Raw genomic sequence first — 23,753 nt, 5'->3', positions numbered from 1 at the left:
TGTTGTCAGTTAGTTTTTTCCAAGTAGTTGTAACAATTTATGCTTCATTATTGACTCCTCATCGCTTCGTCAATGATTAGTCTCTCTCTCTTTATTGTGGATGTGATCTCGATCTCTCTCTTGTGGATGTGATCTCGTGGTTATGTAGTAGCATCTCCTTTTAATTATAACTCTCTCATCCCCAATCCTAATGAACCACCTTTTGTAGAATTATTGGCCATTTTAATAGCTACTTTTGTTAAATGTCTATTTGGGGTCTTTTCCCTCATTTTTTCTTGTTCTAATTTTTTATTGTCTTTCTAAAGACAAGGGACCTAAATATAGACCACCTATACCATACCATATATATTATAGCTATGTATGTATGTATATGTGTGTATATGCATATGCAGAATATATATACATATATACATACACACATGCCCATATATATAAAATCTGGGAAGTGCTCTCATGCTGTCTTTGAGTCACTCCATTCTCCACCACATATATAGAGATATAGATATAATTATACACACACATACACACACATATATATGTATATATATACATATATATCATTACATATATATAATTAGACCTCTTCCACTTTGTAGGTTGTCTTTCCTTTTCCTTGAAGCTGTCTTTTTGCTGTATCCTTGTTCTTAGCAGGATATGTTCTTCAGTCTTTTTATGATCAATACCTTCAACTTCCTGCTTAAGAAACCTTTGCTTATTCCAAAGTTATAAATAGGTTCTAGTTTATCTCTACTGTTTTACCTCTAATCTACACCCTAAGAATACCTTGAGAGTCTACACTGATCCATTTAAATATATTTGACTTCTTCTGTGCGCTTATGCAGTGCCCACTGCCTCTCCCATATTCACCCTCCAAAATACTATCCACTCGGCAAGGTTCATCATAGAAGTTAACTCTTCTAGGGAAGTGTTGAGGAACCCAACTTGCAACAATTCCTTTCTCCCTTGACCCTCCCAAACGTTGTGTTGTTACCACATGACATCCCCTCTACAAGTTTGCCTTTTATGATAAATGTTAATGGACTTAACTGCTTGGGTTTTCCTGGGGTGTGGCATGGTATCTGGGGCCCAAGTGTAACCAGTAGCCACAGCTGTCGAAGCCTACAAACACTGGCTATGTCTCAAGCACAATGCTCAGCACTTTCCAAAGAAAGATCCCAGGACTGTGCTTCCTCATGGTGAGCAAGTGCTCTCCTCCCCCCACTGGCAGGACCTTTTCACCTAACAACGTGCTTTATGTAATAATGGTCTAGGCTTTCGAGTCAACAACAGGAGTTTGGATCCATACTGTCTTAGTTAGGCTTTTATTGCTGTGAAGAGCAATAGAGACACCATGACCATGGCATCTCTCATAGAAGACTGCAGCTGGCTTACAGTTCAGAGCTTTAGTCCATTATCATCATGGCGGGAAGCATGGTTGCATACAGGCAGCAGACGTGGTGCTGGAGAGGTAGCTGAGCATTCTACATCTTGATCCAAAAGCAACAGAAGGGAGACTCTGTGCCACACGGGCCATAGTTTGAGCATGGCCCCCACAGTGACACACTTCCTCCTACAAGGCCACACCTCCTAATGGTGCGACGCCCTATGGGCCAGTCATTCACACGCATGAGTCTGTGGGGCCCATATCTATTCAAACCACGACGCAGGCTAAAGCCCCTACTAAGTGATCCTAATTGATCTAAATCTCATCGTTCTCTTCTGGAAAATGGAGACAGTAATACAAACTTCATGAGGTTATATTCTATTTTAATAAAATAAGGCGTACAGATCATCTGCATAGTACCTAGCATGTAGAGAGTCCTGTAATATTTGTATGTGTTATATTAGTATTTTCCTATTCTATCTTAAAGGTAAAATAAGTCCTGACACAGTTTATAGCCCATCAATACCATACGTTGCTGGCCTCTTATAACTATTTATTGAAAGAAATGAAATAATATGAATCTTTGGGAATATTGCAGAGGAATTGTGATTCAGCAACTGGAATGCAGACACACTTTGGATTACAGTGTCATCAGGCTGGACGACAGACACGTCCTTAGTACACACCTTTTATCCCAAACAATGAAGATAAGGTTAGTTTATAGAAGGACGCAGCCGATGTTTGAAAGTGGTAGCTAACTAGGGGGCAGATAAAGTGGCAAACCAGAGAAAGATCTGACAGAATGAGTCAGAGATAGGATATGTCCACTCTCAATGAGAAACGGGACAGCAAGAAGAGGCTACTTAAAAGCAGCACAGGGAGAAGGGGGAGAGTTTTTTACTAAGAGTTTTTTACAGGACAGTTTTACAGAGACAGGTTGCTGAGAGAACTAGCTTAGACACAGGTGAAGAGAGAACAAGCCAGCAAATGAGAAGAAGCCAGAAGATTAAAACATACTGCCAGAACTAGTTTGAAGCCAGGCAGAACAATTCAGACAGAAACCAAAAGGAGCCAGTTCTAACCAGTCAGCCTGGAGAGGAGTTTGGGCCAAAACTGCTGAGTTGAACCAGCCAGCAAGAGTTCAGAAACCTAGAAAGGCTCAGGAAAGGCTCTCATCTCATCCCCTCATCTGAGGAAATAAAACAACACTTAAAGAAAATTATTTTTAAATCAATGTATTCTAGAGCTAGGTCTCATGGAACTTAAAAAAAACTCACATTTTAGTTATCTCAATATCAGACACTTATGTTAATGTCAAGAATTTTTAGCTAATTCAGAACAGTAAAGGATTTTTGTTTGTACCTGGACGCTGTGTGATCCCAACCCTTGGGGTGGGGGTGGGGGGAGGAACACAGAGACAGGTCGATCTCTGAGTGTTCGAGGCCAGCCTGTTCTGTAGATCGAGTCCAGGACAGCCAAGGCTACGCTGTCTTGGAAAAAAAAAAAAAGAATTTTTGTTTGCATATTTAACGTTTTAGATAGCTTGGTTTGAGGTTAAAATCCTCATCTCTACAGCTGGATAATGTACCTAGATTCAGCAATAACCTGGTAATAAAAAATAAAAGCCAGGAGTCAGGAGTCAGACTGCCTGTGTTTGAATTCTTGCACCTGCACATATAAACTGTGTGAAGTCAGAGTCACTCTGTGACTTAGTTTCCCCTCTCTGAAATCAGGCTAATAATATCTTGTTTGTTTATTGGGCTGTTGCAAGGATCAAATGACTGTATAAGTACAAATATATGTGTGGATATGAATATACATAGCTATCCATATCTACATATGTATCTGCACATCAGTATCTGTGCCATGTATAATATGCTTGGTCCATAGTCCTGTGCTACTATTCCATAACTATTTCGGAAGCAAAGCTTTTCCAATCTCACCTTTTGTTCACGTAGCTACTTCCTAGCGGTCATGCTTGCTCAGTAGACCTCTTAGTATTTTATATTTTCCTGACACAACGGACTAGGAGAAGAGAGGGAGATGCCTGGCTGTTGGTTGTGCTGATCAGTGGGAAAGACCTACAATGTGAGGGGCCACAAAGCTAGGAAAGCAAGGAAAAGAGAAAAAAATTAAACTGCTGTTCATTTTAATTTCTTTAGAGAGATCTTTGGGAGGTCCATATTTGGCATCTACGATGGGCACGTTCAGTTTTCTAGTCAGCGCTTGCTGGAAGGGGCACACCTGACAGTGGCATACAAGAAGACCCTGCCCCGGAAAGAGCAGACTTCATCTCACCCTGCAAATGTTTCTTCATTTGAGTTGTCTGGCTCTCACATCTAAGAGTTAGGTCCTTTGTTTGTTTCTGTTATGGCACAAAGAGGAGGCACCAGGAAGCCTTGGGATTATAACCTAAAAGTGCCTTCAAGATCACATTTCTAAAGGTCAGAGACGAAGGTAATAATTCCAAGTGTCGCTGAGCCCTCAAATGAGTTTTCATTGTGATGGATTGTGACATAATCCATTGACATGATAAGGTACCTATTATGTTACAGACGCAGTTGGCTGAAATAATAGTGTTGTGGAGGGTTTCTTTCTTTCTTTCTTTCTTTCTTTCTTTCTTTCTTTCTTTCTTTCTTTTTTATGATCAGAGTGATAAGTCTTTCACGTATTGCTGGCTTCATAGGATAGACACATACAACTTCTATTAGTTGGGACTCAGGAAATTATAACTGTGCCCCCAAAATAGGGTACCCTGCCATGCTGAGCATGGTGAGTTAATAAACTGTATCCCTAAAGTAGGGTACCCTGCCATGCTGAGCATGGTGAGTTAACAACAATTGGAAGGCCTTAGAAACAGGAGCTTAAGGTGTCTCCTCCCTGACCTTGAGCATTGAAACCAGCTATTGTTCCCCCCTTTTTCCTCCCTCCCTACTTCCTCTTCCCCCTTTACATTTCCTTCTCGGAGGAAATGTCTGCCCACCCTGAAAAGAATTCTCCAGAAGGGGAGGTGTGTGTGTGTGTGTGTGTGTGTGTGTGTGTGTGTGTGTGTGTGTGTCTGTGTCTGTGTGTGTCTGTGTGTGTGTCTGTGTGTGTCTGTCTGTGTGTGTGTGTGTGTGTGTGTGTGTGTGTGTGTGTGTGTGTGTGTGATTGTAACAGGAAGTTGGCTGAACATATATGGTAGAAAAAGCCTCATCAAATAACCTGAAGCCCTACTGTGATTTCATTCATATATGTGGAAGTCTTGATAAATCTCAGTACTTTGCACACTGGCTGGAAAAGGTTAGTGTCCCAGATTGCTTTGTATCACTGTGACAAGACACTGACCAAATCAACTTGAGAAAGAAAGGGTTTATTTCATCTTACAGGTTACAGTCCAGCATCAAGGTAACTGAGGCAGGAACCTGGAGGCAGGAACTGTAGCAGAGACCATAGAGGAACCCTGATTACTTACCTGCTTGCTCTGCCTTGGACCACCTGCCCAGAGACGACACAAACCACAGTGGGCGGGGCCCTCCTACTTCAGTCATTAATCCAGAAACAGCCCTACAGATAGGCCTACAGGCGAATCTGATGGAGGCAATTCCTTAATTAAGGATCCCTCTTCTGAGGTGACTCTAGCTTGTGTCACGTTCACAAAAACTAACTGGCAGAGTTAACAATTTAAAAAAAAAAATCTGTTGCTGCTGGAGAGATAGTTCACTGGATAAGAGTGCTTGCTGAGTTTGGGTCCCAAAACCCATTGAAAGGTTCCTCGGGGCACAAGGATCCTATAACCCCAGTGTCAGAAGCTGCTGCCTGGCGGCAGGGCGCAGACATGGGAGCAGGGCTGGAGCCTTGTTGGCGTCCTAGCATAGGTAGCTGCGCGTTCAGAGAGACGCCCCACCTTAAAAAGCAGTGAGTCAGAACATGACAGAGTAGGGTGCCTGCCTTTCTCCTCTGGCCTCTGCGCACAACTGGCCCTCTCTCAAAAGTACATTTACCAGATTCACACACATACACACATTTTAGAGTCACATATATTGGTGAATAATTGCAGAAACGTTAGTGGCACCTTTACCGGTGGGCCACACCCACCTGCCCTGGGTGGGTTCCAGTGCAGCGCCCTTTTCTAACTGCCTGTCTTCACACCTCCACTTAAATCTAAGCTTAAATGCCTGTCTTCACACCTCCACCTAAATCTAAGCTTAAGCACTCTTTTTATCTTAATAAACTACATTTTACTTAATAACCCCCCTTTTTCCTTAACCCCCAAGTTTGCTTTTTTAAGAAGCTAAATATTATTGGCCCTGACTCATGAGAAGGGCAGTGCAAAGGGGCAGTTTTGCATGAAAATGTTCATTATTGCATTGTTCACCATTTTTCTTTTCTTCTCATTTTTTATTTTTTTATTTTTTTTTTAATCTCAGCAAGTCTTTGACTTTTAGAAAAATTGAACATTTTCTTGCAGGGTGAATGCATTTTAGCCAAATTTCTGCTCACAGCTCTCTCTGACTTTGAGGTACCCAAAGGTGAAAGAAAGGCTTGCCAGCAGCAGTAGCAAAATCTGGAATAAAGTGACAGAGGATCAAAGCATGAAATAACTTGTGACCAAGAGGGGAAAAAAATGCTTTGTCTTTTATTTCCATCTGCAAGAGTGTCTTGGTGAAGTAGCACATAAAAAAAAAAAAACAGAGAACAGCGAGACTGGGACGAAGGTATTGATGGACGCATGGTTTGTTCAGAAGACCCATCAGTACTTTAAAACAATCTGTGTTTAACGTGGCAAATTGTGTGTCATTAAAATGCTAATGAGATGGTAAACAGCTGCTAAGTTTTTATGCTAATGAATGGTGGAAGCGAAGTAGTTCTCCAGCCTCCTGTCTATTAGCATAGAGATGTGACTGGGAGAGGAGGGATTCCAGAACATTCTGACCTTCATTGATGGAGCAGTCTGCTTTTGAGTTTCCCCACTGCATTCTCCTTGATTTGAGTTTGTTATTACAGAGCGACTCTCACGGGGCCCCTGGGACCTCTGTGTTCCTCGGCTCTCACAGCCACTGTTGAGGCCTCATAGATCGGACTTCCCTTTCAGAGACCAGCAGCCACAAAACAGCTGTGCTTGTTCAGTAGGTGGCTTGGACTAGCTCTGCCTGCTTACTCTTTGTAATCTTCATGATGCCAAATTACTAAACGCCGTTTTCTCTAGCTTTCAACTTAGCTACCGTTCTAAAGTGATTCCTTTCAAAGACCTCTTCAACATCTGATGCAATGATGTGACACATCGTCATCTTGGATCTTCAGCTTTGAAGTTAGCAAGGAAGGGTAGCATTCCCTGATTAGGAGAGTAATAAATATGTAATTAAATGCCAGTGGCGTATAATCCCAGGCCAAAGCTGATTATTTAATTGAGCATCAGGAAAAAAAAAATTGCTGTTTTCATCTGTACTCTTTCCCAATTCTTTCTACTGAATCCTCATCTCTGTTTCCTAATAGCTGTGGCTGACTCATGGCTATTGCAGTTAATACTTCAGGTGCCCCTTTCTCCCTTATTTCTTACTTACGTGTGTGTGTGTGTGTGTGTGTGTGTGTGTGTGTGTGTGTGTGTGTGTACACATACATATATATGAATATATATTTATATATGGAATATATATTTCATTTCATACACACACACACACACACACAAGAGATCAATATAAATGAGCCATGACACTCTGTTCCAACAAGATCGCCAACGCTATCCGTGCCCGACTGGCAACACGCCACCAGTGTTTTTGGAAACTCTGTTACCAAAACAAGTGAATGTTACGGCAGGAGCTTCAGTGATTTGGGGACACTGGGAGAGGCTGGTGGACACCTTAATAGTTGGGGCATTCTCTCACACTACTCATTTCTCCTTGAAGCAGGTGAGGGGTTCCATGAAATTGTTATGTGAGCCTAGATAGGCAGGCCAAGGGGAATGGAGTTTTCACGTGCTGCTGGTGGTGATGTGAAAGTCCCTGCCCTCTTCAAAGTAGCCGCAAAGTGCAACTGGTCCAAACGCCTATGACGTGACAGACAGATGAACATGCAGACGGTCGGACATTCCTGCAGTAGGATATCTTTGAGCCTTGAGAAGGCTCAACACTCCGATACATGCTATTACATGTATGAAAATACCTTGAAAGCATTCATCTCAAACAAATGAAGGCAGTCACAAAAGACATTTTATTTAAGTGACGTGTTCTGGACAGATAGACCTGTACTAAGGAAAACAGACTGGTGGTTGTGAGCAGCTGGAGATGCTGGGTGAAGTGGGAAGGGACTGGGGCATGTAGAGTTTAAGTTATGAAGGTGTTCTGAGTGTGAAGATCATGCACATTTGCCACTCTGTGAATATGCCAAAAAAAAAAAAAAACCCTATTGAATTTACAGTTTAAGTGGGTAAATTATCTGATGTGGGATTAGTGTACATGCATCCGTACCTGTGTACATATGTTGGACTGTGTAGGTAACTCAGGTGATAAAGTGCTTGCCACCCACCCAGTGAGGACCTGAGTTTGATTCCCAGCGCCCACATGGAAGGCAGCCATGATGGCACACTCTGGGAGATTACTCTTGCAATCTCAGCTCATGGGGGAGGCAAAGGCAGCAGGATTCTTTGAGCCACTGGCTCGCCAACCTACCAGATCTGCAAAGTCCCCGTAAAACACCCTGACTCAGAAAACAAGGTGGTGGATTCCGCTGAGAAATGACATTTGATGCTGATGGCTGGCCTCTGCATGCATGAATACACATGTGCATACACATCTGCAGGAGCACACACACACACACACACACACACACACACACACACACACACACACACACACACACACAACTGCTTGCCATAGCCTGTCTCCCAGAGAGCCAAGCAGGCCAGCAAACATCTATACTCTATGACTGCCAATGACCAGGAGGAATGCCAGCACCATTCTAAATCACCAAGCCCTGCAGTAAGCCAGATACCCAAGTAGAGAACAGCTAATAGAACTAACTATTCAAGGGGATGGGTGCCCAAAGAACACAAGCTCATTAGGTGTGAAAATTAAGACAAAACGTTGAGTTTCTGTCCCCAACTCCCTATAGGCAGCCAAACCACAATCTGCCTTCTTGTACTTCCTAACCGTTCCATGTCTAGACTTCATCTTTCCCCTAGAGTAAGGACAACTTTGTGATCATTTTTAAGACAACAAATTGAGTCATAACTATAGTCAGTAGCTGCCAAAGTCCAAGTTTCTTTCCTCATAAAAATAACCATGGTAATTATCTCCGATTTGCATGAAACATGCTTTGGCCGTTTACTCCCAGTAGCAAAGAGCATCTTGAGAGGCTCCTCTTTTATTCTCTAGCATTTTGTGGTTTTGTGGGTTCTCAAAGGTACCAGGAGGGTTGGATGTCAGGATATTGCCCATAGTGCCATACCTGCTGGTAGAACCTGGGGTCAGTGTGTCACCTGACCCAGAGAAACTGTTGGCTCATGCCCAGGGGAGTACTCTGCGTGTCTCTCAGTCCACGAAGAGATCCTTTTGGCTGCATTCGCCCAGTTCTTGCCTCTGTGACTTCTGTGTTTGCAGGTCACAGCTCAGCAGCCTTGTGTTGGCACTGTGAGCGTGAGAGGGAAATGGATGCGAGTAAGAGACTGAATCTGTTTTGCTTTGTTTTTGGCAGGCAGTGCATGCCACACCACCACCCTTCCTGCTCTCGTGCGCACACCCACCCTGATGATGCAGCCCTCGCTGGACATCAAACCGTTCATGTCTTTTCCAGTGGACAGTGCTTCTGCTGTTGGGCTCTTTCCAAATTTTAACACAGTGAGTAAATGCATTCGTATTTGTTTTGTGCCTCCTACATCTCATTTCTTTTTTTTTTTTTTTTAAGATTTATTTATTTATTATGTATATAATGTTCTGCCTGCATGCAACACCTGTGGCCAGAAGAGGGCACCAGATCACATTATAGATGGCTGTGAGCCACCATGTGGTTGCTGGGAATTGAACTCATGACCTTTGGAAGAGCAGCCAGTGCTCTTAACCTCTGAGCTATCTCTCCAGCCCCTCATTTCCTTTCACCACATTCCAGGGTAGAGCATGGGTGGAGTCCCTTTCCAAAATGTGTGGTTTAGGTGCCCGCCACGCAGCTGAACTGTAGAAAACGTGCCACTCATGGAACTCAGCCCAAACAGTAGCTGGCACGTAGACGTCTCTGATGTCTCCACGGGTGACACTTTATAGTACATTGTCCAGTTCTGATAAAGCTTTGCAGCTACTTTACCGCCTCCCTTGCTCCTGAGGCGCTGCTCAGACATGCTCAAGAACACAATTTAGAGACATCAAGCCACATTGATTTTTTTCCCAATTTCGACTATAAAGAAAAATACAAGCAACAACTGTGGGATTTATCTCTCTGGGTGCCTTTTTATTTGGGAGGTGTTAGATAAAGTATGACTTCCATATAAACAGAATTTTTATTTGGGAGTTCTTGTGAGTTATTGAATCTAACTGACTTGTTTTAAATCTAACTACACATGTGTATAGTGTGTAGCTGCTCCCCATTAAATGTACATAATGAATACTGGTGAGTTGCCCACTCCAACCAGCGTATTCACACCAGCCAGCCAGCCAGCCAGCCGACTCTCTTTTATTTGAATGAAAGGCATTTTATAGGTGTGCCAAGTAGAACTGACATCTTTGAACAGCAGGATTCTGGGCAGATTGGAAACTTCTGGCAGGAGGAAGGGTGAACACTGAGGAAATGGTGTGGATTGCATCTGCACCGGAGATAAATACATTCAGTGGGGCCGGATGGTGTCCACAAACAAGAGCATTGCAGATGCTTTCACGATCAAAACAAATAATTGCGTTATCACCACCACCAGACAGTGTGCTTTGGAAGCTTGCCAAATGCTTCCCCCACCTCCACCCCCTTGCAAACTTATCCTCTACAGAAGTGAAAACAGCAAGAGGGTTTTTCCTCAAGGGTTGTAAATAAAATCTGTTGACAATCCTTCTGTTGGGGCCTAGCGCTGTACAGTCACCAGCGGATAGAGGGCCAGACATCTTGGTAAGGGCTCCTTAGCAAGAAAATGGCCGAATGCTTGTTTTCTTCGGGTTTATTTTCCTGGCCAAAGCCAACAGGCTTTTTTGTTGTTGTTGTTGTTTGGTTTGGTTTTTGTTTTAAGGGATCAAAAGGTAAGCATGGTTTCCAGTCCAAAGGAGCATGGAAGTAAGATAAATCTCAGGCCTATCTTGGCCACGGGAATCCATCACAAGTGAGAGCCACCCTCCCAAAGTAAGGCACTGAGCCGTTCCAGTGACCGTGAACAAGCCTGCCCCTGCACTGGCAGTCATTGTGAACACTTTGTTGTACTTGGGATGCTTTCTAGGTGTTTGTCCTCTGGTCACCATATGTCTGTGGACTGCAGCCCAAACGGGGTGGGGGGGCAGAGGCAGGGGTGTTGTTCATAAGCAGCCTGGGCAGTGGAGTGAACTTAAGTGTGTGAGCCCATGTTTTTACTTTTTTTTTTTTTCTGAGACAGGGTTTCTCTGTGTAGCCTTGGCTGTCCTGGACTTGCTTTGTAGACCAGGCTGGCCTCGAACTAACAGAGATCCAAGTGCCTCTGCCTCCCCGAGTGCTGGGATTACAGGCGTGTGCTACCACACCTGGCTGTGGTTTTTTTGTTTTGTTTTGTTTTTTGTTTTTTACTTTTTAATGCAAGTCTCACTCATGACTGTTAGCACAAGTAACACTTTTTTTTTTAATTTGCCCACAGGAAATTATAGCTGTCTTATAAACATGCTATACTTCAAATGAAACATTTGCACTTAAGGCAAAATGAAAACTCGATTCTCTGCCCCATTGCACTCTACTTCCTTTGCAGGAGTGTGCTGTCAAAGTCTGAAAGCTGCATACCTAACAGATACCTAATTGCAGATGCCTTTGCAAGTGCAGATACTCAGCGATGTTCTGAGGTCACTGTCACCAACTTTCAAAATGTCTTACATGCAGTTGCATCTCTTTAGCCATTTTTAAGGGCTATTAAACAAAAATAGAGTGAATGCTTTTTAAAAAGATTTTCTTAACATGAAAATAAAGTTTATATTGGCTTTTTAATGCTGCATAGGGCTCACAAATATACTGATATGTCATATCATTTTGGTTATTATGCATAACAAATTTATGATATACTATCTTGATAAAAACTCTATGAATATTCCTTTTATATTTTTTCTCTTCTTGGAAGAAAATAAGCTATAAATTTTCAAATACTGATATTACTTGATTATCACAGTGAAAAAATTATAATAAAACCGACCAGAAATACTAATTTTGCTCATAGTTTATTAAGTACAAATCATGCCCTTTCTAGTGCTGTATTAAAACTTAAGTCAGCCCCAGTGGGGTCTCTCTTATCTTGTTGAGCATGGTGGTGCATACCTACGGAGCCCCAGTAGGGCCAAGACAGGAGGTTCTTTAGTTCAAAGTCAGCAAAATACACAAAGACACACACAGACACACACATACTGTGTATGTATATGTATCTGTGTGTGTTTTGAGTGTGTGCATATGTTGAGAAACAGAGAGAGAGTGTGTGTGTCCTATTGTTTTTCCATCCCAGCACTCAACTCACTTAGGACATTTCCTGGGTTTTAAGAACGTCATCGGGCACTTTCCTAAGCAAATGTTTCTATATCGCTACTAATAATTACACTAAATTATCATGTGCGTGTGATAATTTCAAGACATTGAAGACTCGCTGCCTGTCACTCCTGTTGTCAAGAGGAGGAGCTGGGTCTGGAATTACAGTCTTCTAACTTTAAAGCTGTGTTCCAGCTCTTCACGCCCTGGCTCTTCAGGCCTGCCACCTCCCACCTCATTCACTGGGAACAAAGCCTAATCAGGACTCTTTCTCCGTCTCTGCTGGACACAGGCTAGATAATTTTCTGCAGGATCATTAAGTAAAAGAGGAAACGACTTTTTGAATATGAAATACAAACTTCTGTAAGCATTTCTGCCGAAGCGGAGTATACTTGGGCAACAGCTGTAGTGTCTTGTTGGTAAAGTTTAAAAGTCATAGCCTACTCTTCCTGAGAGAAACAAGGCGAATTATGTTTTCCCTTTATTTTCAACCAGTGCTGTTATTAATAAGGATTTTTAAAAAGTGGCATCAAAGTTAATCAGTTTTTATCCAAAAGGTAGCTATACCAAGACCACAGGTAAAATATTTTGAAAACTCCAATCTTTGCTGCCTTCTTCAAGTTAACTTAAAATACATATATTATATATTTAGGGGCTAGCATGATGGCTCAGTGGTTAAGAGCACTTGCTGCTCTTGAAGAGGTTCTATTCGCAGAACCCATATGAATTGGTGTACTGCTATCTATAATTCCAACTGGAACAGATCCAATGCTGCCTTGCTTATGTGAACACACACACACTCGCGCATGCATGTGCGCGCACACACACATACACACATAGGCACACAGGGACACACATACACACACACACACATGCCTGCACACACACACACACACACACACACACACACATGCATACATACACAGGCGCGCACACATACATGCATGCACATGCACACACATGCACACACACAAAGTAGTTCTTTTAAAAAGAAATAATCTGAGGTGGTGATATACACCTTTAATCTCAGAACTCTGGAGGCATAGACAGTCAAATCTCTGTGAGACCGAAGCCAGCCTGATCTATATAGTCAATTCCAGGCCAGTCAAGGCTACATAGTAAGCCTGTGTCTCAATAAACAAACAAATAAATATTTACTGTTTTCTCTTTTGTTTATAGTAGAGCAGAATACTACATGTTGAATAAGAATTAAAGATGGATTCTGTTATAGTCTAAAACAGATTCCTCATGTTGCAGTAGCCCCCAAACATAAAATTCTTTTTGTTGATACTTCATAACTGTAATGTGTCTACTGTTATGAGTCGTAACATAAATCTCTGATATGAAGATGCTCGTAAGCTGGGCGTGATGGTGCACGCCTTTAATCCCAGCACTTGGGAGGCAGAGGCAGGCGGATCGCTGTGAGTTTGAGGCCAGCCTGGTCTACAGAGCGAGTCCAGGACAGCCAAGGCTACACAGAGAAACCCTGTCTCAAAAGACCAAAAAAAAAAAAAAAGGAAGAAGATGCTCGTAAGTAAGCCTAGTGAAAGGGTTGTTTGGCTTACCCTCCCACAGGGGTCGAGGCCCACAGGTGGAGAACCACTAGACTAAAACAAAATAGGTTCCTTGTTCTATGCTGAATCTACTACACACTGCAAAATCTACCCTTCCCAGCATTCATTTAGAGGCTATCTTCCTCACATTCCATAACTTTCTATCTATACATGATGAATAAGCAGAGGGCTGGAGAGAAAGATGACTCAGTGGTTAGGAGCACTTAAATTAAGTAAATAAATCATTTAAAAGAGGATAAACAGATAAACAAATAGTGTAAGACCCCATCCAGCAGAGCTGGGAAGAGACAAGTAAGGACACTGGCCACCAGGAGGGTGATGATCTGGGCTTTATGTCCTGATGACTACAACCTGGCAAGGTCAGTTTCCAGCTGCAGTGCCTATCCTGGATGGAAGGCTGATTTGTGTCGTTTAAAAAGGAGAAGACCATGAAAACACAACCATCAGTTCCCTTCATAGCCAAGACCCAGTCGGCTTCTCTGCCTGGCTAACACTGTTCTTCGCTACCACTGTCCTGGCATTCGGTGTTTGTCTTTCAGGAACAGCTTTTCTTTTGTCAAGTCTTCTGCCTGCGTCGTCCCGTCTAATGACTCCAGTTTTTTTCTTTGTATGCAGTTAGCACTCATAGGCTTGAGTCATTTCCCCAGTTCCCACCCCACCCACCCACCCCCGCCAATTTTTAACCTGTTCCCAACTTACTAAAATTTTTACTTTTTGACGTCATAAATACATAAATACATTTCCCCCCTCCTTTAACTTCTTCCAAACTCTCCCGTATACCCCGCACCCTGCTCTCCTTCAAACTCATGGCCTTCTTTTTCACTAATTGTTATTGGGTGCATATGTCTATATGTATATACATATATATTCCTAACTATAACTTGACCTAATCTGAGACCTCCAGGAGCGTGAAAACATGAAGTTCTGTTGTCGAACCATGAAGTCCATGTTATTTTGCCGTGAGCTAGGTTGGGCATGCTCCCAGCCCACAGGAGCACACTTACTGGTATGTTAAGGCTTCATCTAAGAAGCCACATTCTACATGCAGGGACAGATGTGTGTCTACACACCTCTCCAGCACTCCATCTGTACAGGAGCTGCCTAGGGACCACACTCAGGTCTATATGAGCCTCTGTGTGAAATTCTTCCCACGCCCTGCTATGTTTCTGCTATGTTTGTAGGAAACCACAGGCACAACTGCTGCCTCACTGCACGGGGCACAATAAACCTTATTTCTTATGGAGGAAACTATCTGATCTCTCTGGTTACCTTGAAATTATTTTTGCCTAACACATGATCAAATACGTGAAACAGAATAAAGATGACTTCAGAGGATAAAGTCCCAAGCCCCTGTGTGATTGTCTGAGTCATGCATGACAAGCTGAGATCACCAGTGCGATTAGCAAGTCACCTTATCTTTCTAGATCCTCTGGCAGTCTGAACCATTCATAGCCTGGAAATATCAACAAGCGCTCAAAGTCTCTCTTTCTTAGAATAGAAATAATGCATTTATCAACTGGGGCCAAGAGAAAGAAATCAGAAACTGAAATCACATTTACTTTGCTATTAGTTTATGCTTGTTACTCAGGGGATGTCATTGTAAGGCGCCCCGACGTCGTCCAGGGCACTGATCTTTTCTACCTGCTTCTAATACGTTCATCTTTTGAATAAACTCCTTATATCTACATTCGAGTACATATTCCTGTTTTGCTCTTGTACAGTGGAATGCTTCAGCTGATGTAACCCAAAGTGAATATTTGGTCTTTTGATCTGATTTTTTATACTCTAACAGTGCTTGCTAGCATTAAAAAACTATATATTTCATATGTTATAAATGCTAGTGTGTTTAACTAACTACACTTACCCCTTTATCCAAGCCAAGCTTAAAGAAAGAAGAAAATGTGATTACAAGTTTACTTTTGATGATAGCTGTAAAGCACATTACAGAGCCTTCCTCTTTTATATGTTCTGAAGTGTGTGATATTGTGAGACACTGAAATGAAATCTTCTGCAGTTACTCAGAATCACCTGAAAGAGGTAAAAATTGTTGATGGACACCATGGGGCTTAGAACATTCATCAACAATGCTTATAAGATGAGCACAAAAATCTGCTTATAGCAAATTTTTAATGGACTAGAGAGACGGCTTGAGAGTGTGTGGTGCTTTTGCAGAAAATGTGAGTTCAGCTCCCAACACCCACATCAGGCAGCTCACAACCACCTATGACTTCAGCTTCAGGGACTCCGTCGCCCTCTTCTGGCCTTGCCAGGCACCTGCACTCGTGTGTGCATATCCACACACAGACACATGCATACACATAATTAGAAATAAATCTTGGAGGGAAAAAGATAAAGAGCTAACAATGTTTTTGTTTGTTTGTTTGTTTTTTACAAATACTTAACCAAAGGTATATATGTCTAGAAAATACTGCATCCTCACGGAATTTGACACAAGAAAAAAAGATAAGTAGACATGATCACTGGGAAAAAAACAGCTTCACAGTGACAACACCTATACTTGTTTTCCTGCCCCCTCAGACCACAAACACACCATTTTTTAAACTTGTATCCTTTGTCCCCCTCAACCGCCTTAAAACTTATCATACTGCAGACTTCATCCTATGCACATGTGAAGGGATGCTTCTAGAAAAATGTTCAGGTTCTTCTCCTTGTCTAAGTCGTGGGTAAAGGCAGCCACTCACAACATCCCCTGTGCGTCTGATGCTACGTTCGCTGTGCTGAGCAAAGGTCAGGTTGACAAGTCAGCCAGGAGTTGCTCCCTGATGGCAGTTCACCGTAAGATCACTGAAGATTCGGAGTACAGCTTGATGGTCTTGAGGAGGTGTAGGAAGTCTGGGAAGAGACCTCTGCCACTGCCGCGCGCTGTGTCCTCCTGGGTGCCCCTTTCATTATCCTTGTCTCAGCCTCGAGTGCTTTGGGCTGACTCCCCAGTGCTAGGGTTTCAAGGATTATGTGTACTTGGAGGGTTCTCTAGATTTTTCTGGCAAGATAGGTCCTCGGCCTTGGCACTGCCCCAGAGCAGCGTTTTTCAAAAGCCGAGTCACCTTGGAAAGAGTGTCTGCATCGGGCCATCTTCTTTAAAAAAAAAAAAAAAAAAAAAAAAAAAGCAAAAAAACTGTATCTTAGTCTCAACTGACATTCTCAGTGTGTTCTTCACTTGACAGGTAATTAGGAAAAGAAGAGACCTCCAGCCGTACGCTTCTAAAAAAAATACATTTTTATTCATTTGAGTTTTAAACAGTATTTTGATTATATTTGTCTATTCCTCCCCCTAACTTCTTTCCTATCCATCCCCACTCCCAAGCTGGTGTTATTTTTGTTTTGTTTTGTTTTGCAGGGGTGTGTGTGTGTCTGTGTGTGTGTATGTGTATGTGTGTGTGTGTGTGTGTGTGTGTGTGTATTCAACTCCAATTTGTGCTGTTTTCATATAATTCAGCATGGGGGGCCACCTCCTAGAGTATGATCAGCATGCCAGGAGCCACTTTAAAAAAATTTTTGACCCTTTCTCCCTAAGAAGCCATCAACTGTGTGTAGCACCCCAGTTAGGCGTGGGGGCTCTCGAGTCCTTTCTGCCTCCAAACTCCAGTGCCGATTGGCTTGATCTTGTACCCATCATACGTAGACAGCCGTAGCTGCTGGGAGTCCGTCCATGAGTACAGAGGTCCTGTCATATCCAGAACGCATCATTTCACTCTGGTCCTCTGACCTTTAGCTCTTACAGTCTTCCTACCCTCTCTTCTGCAGGGCTCCCCCCTGAGCGCGGTGGCAGGCAGCAGGTGGGAGCAGGGCAGAGTGATTGATGTGAATGGGCTGTTTGTGGCTGAGCACTCCATGGACACTCACTGCCTGAACTTCGCCCTGTTGTGAATCTCGGCATTTAGCACAGTCCACTGCACTAAGAATCTTCTCGGATGAGGTCTGAGAGGCACACCGATCCACGGGTGTAGAAGTGCAGTGTTAAAGAGCAGTTGGATACTATGCCCATTTAGGAGAGTGATAGTAGCAGGCCCGTTCCTGAGACCTGTGTGCACACCAACCACAGGCTCTTGGTTAGATTTACAGTATCAGGTGTGTGTTTCCTCCTGTGGAGCAGGCCTTAAATCCAATTAGAAAGTGGTCAGTTACCTCCATAACACAGCCTGTTCCTAGCTTGTCTCAGCCACCAGATCTTTGTGCCTGTGGGAAAGCTCAATAAGAAAGTAGGGGCATATTGATATGTAAAATGTCCTCTAAAGCCCAGAAGAGGTGTTTTTAAGTCAGATGTTCAGTGATTGGTCATGGTGGTACCTAAAACACGCGAGAGCCCATCCAGTAACACAGCTTGTTTTTGTTGTTGTTGTTGTTGCTTGTTTTGTTTTTGTTTTTGTTTGTTTGTTTTGTGTGTTTTTGGTTGTTTTTGGTTTTTTGGGGTTTTTGCCTCCTTCTTTTTCTGTCTTGTCCTCCTCCTAGGTTCTTGTGCTCAGAATTAAGCATTAAGTCTCTTAGCAGATGAGCAGCACGCTGTGGAATATTCCAGTCTCTTTGCTTTTATGGCTGCATTGAGGGTGCTAAAGATGAATTGGAGTGCTAGTTAGCAATCTGTGGAGTTAAAACACATCTGCAAGCTTAGTAGGAATCTTGGGGAAAGACTTTCTTTTTTCACAAATTGAGCTTTCACTTTAGTTTTTTATAGCTTCCTTTTTATATTTGGATGCTTGAAACAAAATGGCAAGCAGCTTGAGTTGTTACATGAATGATACCTTGTCGCCACAGAATTCAGACTCACCGGGTGCTGTCCTGTTTCGAAGCTGCCTGACGGTTAATTATTTAGGCTACCTCAGTCAGTGTTGAGCATTTTGCGGCACAAAAGGTTGACGGGTGTAACCTAGTATCCTTGTTTCTGTTGACGGCTGTAACCAAGTATCCTTGTTTCTTCTAGTAGAGTGGGCTAGCCCTAAAAAGAATGAAAATAATGAGACAAGCAAGGGCTAGCCTCCACGTTCACGGTCACCTAACCTGAAGTGCAAACACTTCTCAAAGCGTATTCCAGTCGGGTGTAGTTTTAAGTGCCTAACAGATCCTGGCAAAGTCAAGCTGAGAACCCTCCTGTGCGCACTGTTTTTGGAAGGCAGCTTGGTCTTGTCGGTCCCAGCCTGCTCTCTAGTAAGCATAGGTACTGGAGCCAGGGCAGGCTCTGAGTGGCGCAGTAGCACAGAGTGTGTCTCTCTCACAGGCCTGTGGCTAGCAGATGCTTCTCCTGGCTGAAAACTTGTCTGGGTCTAGTGTCCTATTCTTTCATATATGGACACCACGCTTCTGTCACCTGTAAGATGGCCCCTTGTTATGGCAGCACTCATAAGAGACTCACAAACTCTCAAGGGGTGGAAGCGATCAGACACAGAAATGACAGTCATCATTGTCAGGAGTGACACTTTGAAGTACTTACTATCTAAATCAGGAGGTGTGTCCTTTACACGTTTAATTGGTCACTAATTCATTATATTCCACCTCCTGCTTCAGCCATCATTTAAAAGGACGATCCGTTTTGATCTAAGGGATGATTCCACATGACTGGTTCCATGGCAAGGCCTGCACTCAGGTCGTGCTGACCCGGAAGCCAGGGTCCATGCGTGAGCAAGGAGGGAGAGGGTGCAGCTTTTCCCCAAGTACAACATGAGAATGATCTTGAGCAGGTCACTTTGTGTCATTTTCTCCATCTTAAAACAACACACTTACAATCTTAATATTTATATGATGAAAGTTTGAGTTGATTATGTCCATAGAGAACTGAAAGTGGTTGGCTATTTGGGAAATTTCTAGAATTTAATAAATTTGGATTTTCTTTTGGGGGGAGGGAAACGTCATTAAACATATCACAATAATATTTTTAATCATTTAAAATAGTTTTACATGTAGGATGTTTGCAAAAGAGCTTAACATAGCAAGGCACTATATAATTTATACTAATATTTCAATCTCTTTGATCCCTTTTAACTGCCATAAATAAATAATGCTCATCACTGGAACTGGCTTTGTGCATTAGAGAAACCCTAGTTAACATAGATGCTGAGATTACGCATGTGGCCAAGAACTTGAGCTTACGAAATGAAGGCTCTAGTTTAAAGTCTTTGTTCCTGGTTTCAGTGTATGTCCACCTTGCTGAATGAGATAATGACAGACTCTGCTTAGAGATGAGAATCACCTGGCGTCCTCCAAGCACTAAAGATGGTCACAGCCAAATTCAGGAAAGGCTGGGAAGAGGATCTAGTCAGTGGAGGTTGGAGAAGGAATATATATACAACTAATTTTACTGGGCTTTGTTTTTCTTTGAGGTTACTTGGAAGCTCAGAACTGCTTACCCATGAGACTTTGCCATTGAGCCCCAAGACAATGGCGTTTTCAGTTGTAACTTAAAAGATTCTTTTGGAACCTTTGGTCCATATTATTCATTAGAAGTGATTTAACTTCGGTCCTACCAGTCAACGTGCTGAGTTATCCTTCACACAAAGACACTGAACAGGCACCCCAAGACTTCCCGCAGCTCTCGACTTTCAGCGCACACCTCCCACTAGTGCCTTCTTCTCCATACGTGTTTTTTTTTTCCCCTGAAGTTAAGTCACTTTACCAAACTCTTAATAACTGTAGCTTGCTATGTTCCATCCTAACATGGACCTTTAGGATAAGTAGATGTGTGCAACAATATTTTTTCTCAGAATGAAAATATCAGCTTAAATAAAATTTTACTCGGGGAGATATGTATGTAGCCATAACTAGTAGAATCAGCAGAAGAAAAAAAAATCCATCAGTCTTTAGACATTTGTAAGTTAAAACTGACATATATTCTTTGAATCAGTTATCTCAGCAAAGAACATTTTAGAAAGACAGTATGTGGCACACAGCCCATCAGCCCTGGTGCAATCAGACCCTGCATTGTCTTTAGAGAGATCTGCCGTCTCCCAGGCCTGGCCCCTGGAATGGACGAGCAGCTTTTGTGACCTCCCAAAATGTGGAGTTCTTTGAAGCCCCGCCACGTCTGAGGAGTAGTCCTTTTGTTACCGTGGAAGAATAATATCAGAATTTCCTGGGAGTGGGTCATCACAGGAAATTATCAGCAATTCATAGGCTCTCCTCTTGGCGTTCACTTCAGCTCCCAACGTAATCACAAAAGATTATAGTCTCCGTTTCAGCTCCCACATCTCGCCAGTATTCTTCTCTGCTGAGAGCGCAATTGATTCCCAGAGGGCAGCTTTTAACCCTAGCCTGGGGAGGGCGGGTCAAACCGGAGGATTTTGATAACTGCCGCTCATTGCCATTGTGGGTGATTCTGTTGTCTGGCAGGTATTTGGTGATTCCCGGGTTAATTATACAAAACATTTTAAATGAAGTCACTTGTGTTAGCAGGTAGAGGTATTTGCCCAACTTTAGTTCAGATTTTAGGCGTGATGGTCAATACAGACTCCAGATGATGTCATGAAAACTGAAGGACCACGCATCCTGAAAGATTTCGTTTCAGAAAATGGAAAAAAAATATAGTTTAGCTCCATTTCTGAAATCCTTTAAATACCCCTTTGCTCAAAATGGCAAACGTGTTTTGTTTTGTTTTGTTACTAGCTATGTAGCCCAGGCTGGCCCTGAACTCATGGCAATCACCCTTCCTCTGCCACCCAAGTGTTGGGATTTCAGGGATATGCTGCCATATCCCATCTGAACCGATAAATCTTTTGAGGGTTACTGAGAGACACTTGGTGTGCTTCCCGCAACTTACCGTGTCGCTCGTGTAGTGTTTTCTTTGTTTCTTTCATTGCTGTTGTTCATGTGTAGTACATGTAGGTGTGTCCACCCATTCCTACACACGGGGAAGCCAGAGGCAGATACTGGTATCTGAGACAGAGTCTCACACCGAACCTGCTGTTCATCAGTTAGCTAGACCAGCTAGCCAGCAAGCTCGTCCGAGGTGCCTGTCTGCCCCCTGACTCCACTGCCGTGGTGGCAGGCACATGGCACTCCGCATGGTTATTTTACATGGTCGCCAGGGATCTGGGCTCAGTATTCACTGAGCCAATTTCCAACTCCTTCTGTTTCCTGATTAGAAAATGTTGATGTCCTGTCTGTGTAAGCATGCTGGATGGATTTTTAGTTTGGTGACACTGTTTACTATAGTCACCCTACCCTATTTAGAAAGAAGACTTGTTGTATATCTGAAGTAAGTTTAGACAATGAATTTTCTTTTCCTGTAAATAGCCACATTCACTTACAAATTTAAAGGGAAATGAAGCTAGTTCTATTGAAAACTACTTTTGGATTGAACCCCTTTCCTCTTTGCATTCATGTAAAATAATTTCAAGTCAAATGAACACATTTTGAATGTCAAGCTGTACAATTAACCGAGGTTTGTTCAATAAAGCAATTATCACTGTTGTAGGCAGAGTGAGGCGATTTTTTTTACAGCTCTTTATTTCCCTTTAGAACTATTGTATATTTTTATAACATGAATGGAAAAACAAACTTGACCCAGAGATGTTTTCTACTGAGAAGAGCTGGTAAGTGCATGCATACACAACCACACAAAGGAACAATAGGAGTAGGAAAACACAATAAAATTGGTTTTGATAGTCCATGTCCATAAAGCTACTCAGGGACTATTTGGCAATTAAAATTCCAAAGCATTAAGTTTGACAAGGGAGCCTGCAGGGAACGACAGGACACTCAGTGCCTCCCTTGTTCACAGTCAGAGAAAGGAGCAGGTGACATTAGAGGTAAATCATAGGACGCCCCAGTCACATTGGCTCTCAGAGAAACCACTTGGAGAGCTTGAATATGAGACTTCCCCCACAGGCTTGTGTGCTGAATGCTTGGGCCTCAACTGGTGATGCTGTTTTGGGTGGTCCCTGAAACTTTAGAAAGCATAAGGCTTTGTTGGAGAAGGTCACAGGGAAGCCACCACTGAAGGTCGTTCCTAGTCTCTAGTCATAGGCGTCCTCTGCTTCTTGCCCTCCATGTAATGCTTGGCATGTTGTTACAGCATCATTTTGGTTTTGTTCTTAATCTAAAATTCACCAGAAAGAATTAATTAGAAAGATAAAAGTTTAACTGGCCACCTTATATTTGCTTTGCTCAGTTTGGCAACTATAGCAGATCGGTTCTTAGATGGAGAGGCTTGCATAGGCCCCTCACTTCTCAAACTTCTGCAAGAGCCGAATATCTGTGAGTTCAAGGTCAGCCTGGTCTACAAAGCAAGTTCCAGACCAGACAAGGCCACACAGTCATGTGACTAGTCCTGCAGATTGTACCACTGCACAAGGAGTGGCCCAGAAAATCCAAGCCCTGGTCTTAGGACTGAAAAATCCAGATCTGTTGCCTCTTCTCCATGATCACGTTCTTAGTGGGAGAGCAGGCAATGCGTTATTGGCCATGTATAAAGAGAGACGTTTCCGCTTTGCAGAATTAAGACTCTATCAAACAAGCCCACGCCCCTGCCTTTGCACTTCTTTCTGCCTAGAGGACCTCTGTTTGCCTTCCTCTCTTTTTACTCTGCAGCACCGACCTCATTTCTCCCAGCCCTGTGCTATTCACAGTGAGTTCTTGAGCAGCATTCCAACTTGTTCAGGCAGAACGTTGTTGAAAGGATGTCATTGAATGTGTTTTGCTCTTCCAGAAGTGTATTGATTTTTAAATCAGGAAAGATCACCTCCATGGTCTTTCAGAAAGCTCGTGGAGTATTGTCTTAGGCTGTATACAGAAAGCAAGAGAGCGAGCATATTTTCATGTAGAGGAACTTAGAGATCTCGCACCAATGGTACTTAGTAAAACCACGTCTGCTGGTGTCAGTGACATGCATGTGAGTTTTCCATCCTTCAAATAATAAGGAAATTGATTTTTAAATAACATTTCTCAGACTTATTTTGGGGTATTAAATTGCCTGTTATAGAAATCAAGTGATGACTTTTGAAAGAAAAAAGCCAAATTTCTTTGGGCTCAGTGAGTAAAAAATGCTTGCTGTGTTTGCACAAGGACCTGAGTGATTTGTGACTCCCTGCACCCACATGAAGAGCCAGGAGCAGCTCTTGTGGGCTGTGACCCCAGCCTGGGGGACTGGGAGCTCAGAGGCCAGCCAAACTAGTGACAACTGAGAAACAGTAAAGAAGCCTGTCTTGAGG

The 23,753-nt window shown here is 42.8% G+C and overlaps 1 protein-coding gene across 6 annotated transcripts in view; it reads left to right on the top strand.

Annotated features, from left to right (window-relative positions):
* ZNF385B (zinc finger protein 385B) overlaps positions 1–23,753 on the top strand; it is a 384,275-nt gene that overhangs the window by 286,895 nt on the left and 73,627 nt on the right. For all 6 annotated transcript variants that reach the window (XM_084799806.1, XM_084799808.1, XM_084799807.1 and 3 more), the window contains one exon: positions 9,056–9,198. In XM_084799806.1, coding sequence (XP_084655932.1) covers positions 9,056–9,198 — 143 coding nt within the window. The remainder of the gene's footprint in view (positions 1–9,055; positions 9,199–23,753) is intronic.

The sequence above is a fragment of the Acomys minous genome, assembly GCF_964271855.1.
Source record: "Acomys minous genome assembly, chromosome: 10".
In the NCBI taxonomy this organism is placed as follows: domain Eukaryota; kingdom Metazoa; phylum Chordata; class Mammalia; order Rodentia; family Muridae; genus Acomys; species Acomys minous.
This window is presented reverse-complemented; position numbering and strand designations above follow the sequence as displayed.